Genomic DNA, 4,545 nt, shown 5'->3' with positions numbered 1-4,545 from the left:
TACTATTCTCGCACCTGGGAATGCTGCCAGAGTGATTTGCTGGGAGTAACAACATGAAATCCACGCCCTGGAGACATTCATCCCTGCCCAGAGAACCAGTGGTGACCACATTCAGTGTTGTCATCCCTTGTGCTGAAGGCTGCACCAAGAAACCAAGCTTGGGCAGCTCCATTGGTTCATGGAAGACAGGACTTCCCCCACATCTTTCCCAGATGTTAGTCTTTCCCACACACCACTTCCCCCTTGTTTAAGTTCAAAAACAAAGCAACACTCAAGTCTCTTAAATAATGACCTCTACCAAGGCTCTGGACACGCTTCAAAATAGTCTCCTTGTCATTCATGATGATGGAGAAGTGGTAGATGAGCTAAAGAGTTGCTGGTGCTGCTGGAAGGAGCAAGTCTTTCTCTTAGAAACAGAATATTTAAAGTCATCATCTTAAAATGTAGTCTTCCAGGACAGTGGCCAGAGGAACTCACCTGGAGCACTGAAACTGCAAAGTACATCAGGATTTGTGGTTGACTTAGATGTATCTGCAGGTTCTGTTTAGCCGTAGAAACTCAGTTTGCTAAGAAAATTATTGACATCAATATCTACATTGTATAAGCCCGTTTTCTTGCCTTTTTTTAAAAAAAAATTTATTACATTTTCATTCTTCCAGCTGTGGCTGGGGGCCCAAAAGCAGCCAATCAGTGCTGGCAAGATGTTTGCAGAGCCAGGAGGGTGCACATCCTCACCAACCCTCCTCTTTGTAGACATTGTTCAGGTGAGTGCAGATTTCACTGGTCACCTTCTCAAAGGAAGCTTTGCAGTCTCCACCAAATTTCTCCTCCATCAGTTGTAAGATAATGTCACAGATAATCTAAACAAGGAGAAGGGAAGAAACAACCAGTGTGAACTTTCCTCTACACTAGAGGCATAGGAACAAATTATCTATCTTTAGTTTGGATTCTTGGAGGGTGTAAAGGGGTACAAGAGCAACTCAGCATCATGTATCATGCAGGGCTTGCAACAGGGCATGGAAAACAAGGTGCATTGTACAATGTCAAAAAGAAAATGCAGTCACTGCTGCTGGTGTTTTAACTGTCCTGTATCCACTTAAAGATGGGATAGATTCACTTGGTCCCTCAATCCTTCTCCTGCAGTGGACTGTCCCAAATGTTTAGAGGCCATCATGAGCCCCATGTCAGACACTTATGGAATACATGGCTTGGGGGTAGTTTCTTCCTGATCTTTCCTGCTCATTATCTATCTAGCACTCTGTAGCAATGAGGGTTTTTTTGTCTTTCCAGTCGCTAGGTGTGGGGTGTATGTTGAAATGACAACTCCTTTTCTGGGCAGCATTTATTATTGTGCATGTATCTTTACCCTGTAAAAGTATTTTCAGGCAGAAATCCCCACTGATTCTGCCACTTATGGAAAATTGGGCCCGCTGCTTTGGAAACCACCTTCCTGGTGCCTGAGTGACCTTTGCCAGGCACTGCCTCTTTTTTGCTGTGTAAGACAGACAAGACAGTTATAAATGTACTCTGATAGTGACCTGAGGTGGACCTGAGCAAGTCATTTGTTCCTGTATTTATTATTTCTGTGTGTTTAATGATGGCAATGCTGTTGCCATTGCTGCTCAGTAACTGCTGGTTTAGTTGTTCTAGAAAAGATCAGTTCCTGTCACTAGAGAATAAAGAAAACAAAACCTCGAGGACTGAAGTTCAGTGTTAAACTGCTTTTCTGTGTTTTGTTATTAAACAACAAGCCTGGGAATCCTATTGCACTGAGAAAACCCATTTGAGCTCATGGGCAGCTCTGCAGTTCTCACCTGAGCAGACCTGCTGCACAACCTTCTTACCCACCAATGGCAGACCTCTCACTCCTATTATCTTCCACTGTCAACCATCTCACCTTCCACCATCTCCTCTCTCTGAAGCATAAATATATATATTTGTATATGCAAAGGCTGTTTTCTTCAGTTCTATCCCTCAAAGGGGAAGACATCCTCCCATCACCACTGCACCCCTTGGGAAGAGGGCTGCTGGCTCACCCTGAAGTTTTTGGGGTCAATCTTCAGCTGGGTGGCATGTTTCTTGCCAAGTGGGTTCACTATCCCAAGAAAAGCCTCAGAGTTGTCCAGGTGTTGCACCATGTCATTGATGGCAGTGAAAACCTTCTTTCCATGGCCCCTGACTTGATCTGACTGTTTCATCTCTTCCGCAGAGTCCATGCCTTTGAAATGTGTGAAGTAGGACTTGGTGTCTGGGTGCTCAGTAAACATCCTGTTGAGAAATGAGAGATGTCCTAACTTGTGGACCAAGGCATTGATGCAGATATGGCTACACAGTTCAGGCCTTGTCTTATGCATTTACTGCCCTTCTCTTTATTAGAACAGACATCTCTTTCCCCTGCATTTGTTCATCGTCTCTTGCCCTTGCCATCTGTGCATAGCCCCCGTGCCCACAGCAACCTGTCCCTCCCTCAGCTCTCTCCAGGGCACTTCCTTTGCTCATTTTGCCTTAAAACCTTCCTATAATTAACTTATTACTTCTAATGTAAATATTTCCTCAGTGTTAACTCCATGTTAGGTTACTTCCACAGACAAGTGAGAACACATTCACATGGGGTAAGTGTGACACCATAATCATCCCAAAGATGTTCTGGAGAGCAGATATGACCACTGTGCTTCTGGTGGGTATTTTCATGGAGAAACCCTACTACTGGTTTTGTTAATTAACCTCTTCCTAGAGTCCATCCCAAAGCTTTCTTACTGGCTGTGATGGAGTGTTGTTTGAGGATACTGCTGATTTCATTTATTCAAAAATAAGACAGCTCAATGTGTTTGGAATTGCCTTTGGTAAGTTACAGTCATCTTGGTCAAACACTTAGAAAAGCAGTTTACTCCTTTGGGTAAACCAGTTATCCTCCTGAAATAGCAGTAACAAATCCCAGATTGCATTTCACAGAGTCACCGAATGGTTGGGCCTCTGGAGGTCATGTGGTGCAACCCCACTAGTCAAGCCAGTTGTCCAGGACCATGTCCAGATGGTTTTTGTTGGATGGAGACTCTACAGCCTTGGCAACCTGCACCAGTGCTGTCAGTGGGCACGACTGAGAGCAGCCTGGCTCTGCCTTCTTGGCACCCTCCCTTCAGGTTTTTATACACACATTTGTAAGACCCCCCAAGCCTTCCCCTCTCCAGGCTGAAATGTCACAGCAATCTCAGCCTTTCCTCATAGGAGAGATACTCCAGTCCATTCATTATCTTCCTGGCCCTTTGCAGGACTCTTTCCAGCATGGCCATGTCTCTCCTGTACTGGGGAGCCCTGAACTTCTCTACAGGCAGGTCTGGACCTGTAGGACACTAAAGCAAAATCTCCTAGAACAAATTGCTCCAGGGAGACTAGATATTGCATTCTACTAGGATTTTACAGTTGCATTTCTGACCCTAACTGTCTTCAGGTAGTGTAGAGTGCAGAAGGAAAGAGCAGTGAGTAACACTTTTTGAGGGTAATCCAAGCACAAGAGGTGATACACAAGAAAGCCAGAGGGAGTGGTAAGGGTCTGATGCCCAGAAATAGTATTTGGACTGACCAGTGCTTATATAGGTCCCAGATGAGAGAGAGCTGTGTGAAAGGTGAACAGAAGAGAAGAGAGGAAAACAGGATGAAAAGTAAGAGAGGAAAGTCCACAGGACAGGTACAGTACAATGGAACAGATGCACTGGAAAGGCGGAAGGAGTCTCAGAAGTAGAATGTTAAGGCTATAAAAGTTAAATAAAATCATTAAAGGAGTTTAAAGGTAAAGGAGAAGAGGGACCTAGGGCCCATGCTTTGTTCCTATTCTCTTTCATAACAGACTTCCTTTGCTTTTAATGGCTGAAGAAATTGTTCTTGTCACTTCTTTTCCCACCCTCTTCCCCCTTTCCTTTTGTTTTACCTTGTGTGGATTGCTCCTCTTCCCTGTTTCCTTCCTGAGGTGGGATAAACCGCAGCAGACCAAAATATTCCCAGCAAAGGCTGCTTGAAAGACCTCAAGACATTGTCCTAGGCAAGAACTCCATCCTTCCTGCTGTTCCTCCTCCAGCCCTCTGGGGCAGCAGTGGGATGGGCTCTCTCCTTACCTGACCAGCACAGTTGTCCCATTGTCCTCAGCATCCACATACATCTTCTCCCAGGCGCCGCGGGCACTCTGCACCTCTGCTTCAGAGAACGGCATGGTGGAGGAAATGTTGGCAACAGAGGGTGCAGCAGGAGGGAGGAGGACAGGGAGGTCTAGGCAGAGTCTTTCTGCTCCAGTTCTCTCCTCCGGGCTCTCTAAATACTGCCCTGGGGATTTAAGAGATCTTGAATGGACTCTTTGTCTCCGTTGCCCTCGGTCACATTTCTGCAGGCTTTAGGGCTACCTAATCACTTTTAATCAGGAAAGAAACCAACCACATGAGGAGGGAGGCCCAGACCTCTCGCCATGGGTCAGGTGCCACTGCAAAGGTCTCGCTGTCTGAGAAGAGAAGGGAAAAAAGGCAGTTTTCAGTGGGGAAGGAAAAGGTCAATTCTCCT

The 4,545-nt window shown here is 45.6% G+C and overlaps 1 protein-coding gene across 1 annotated transcript; it reads right to left on the bottom strand.

Moving 5' to 3' along the window:
* Positions 1-731: 731 nt before the first annotated feature.
* On the bottom strand, positions 732-4,220 carry LOC103806375 (cytoglobin-1-like). The gene is made up of 3 exons (XM_009079062.1): positions 4,110-4,220; positions 2,037-2,268; positions 732-860 (listed from the first exon to the last, which is right to left on the bottom strand). The coding sequence occupies exons 1-3, from the start codon at positions 4,202-4,204 to the stop codon at positions 732-734; spliced, it is 456 nt and encodes a 151-aa protein (XP_009077310.1). The 5' UTR covers positions 4,205-4,220.
* Between the last annotated feature and the right edge of the window lie 325 nt (positions 4,221-4,545).

The sequence above is a fragment of the Acanthisitta chloris genome, unplaced genomic scaffold (genome assembly GCF_000695815.1).
Source record: "Acanthisitta chloris isolate BGI_N310 unplaced genomic scaffold, ASM69581v1 scaffold32337, whole genome shotgun sequence".
In the NCBI taxonomy this organism is placed as follows: domain Eukaryota; kingdom Metazoa; phylum Chordata; class Aves; order Passeriformes; family Acanthisittidae; genus Acanthisitta; species Acanthisitta chloris.
Note: the sequence above shows the minus strand (reverse complement) of the source record. Positions and strands in the feature narration are given on the sequence as shown.

Coding starts and splice junctions, on each gene's coding strand:
- LOC103806375 (XM_009079062.1), bottom strand. CDS start 4,204: ATGCCGTTCTCTGAAGCAGAGGTGCAGAGTGCCCGCGGCGCCTGGGAG. Junction 2,269..4,109: donor GGGACAACTGTGCTGGTCAG/GTAAGGAGAGAG, acceptor ATTTCTCAACAG/GATGTTTACTGAGCACCCAG. Junction 861..2,036: donor TTGACCCCAAAAACTTCAGG/GTGAGCCAGCAG, acceptor CTCCTTGTTTAG/ATTATCTGTGACATTATCTT.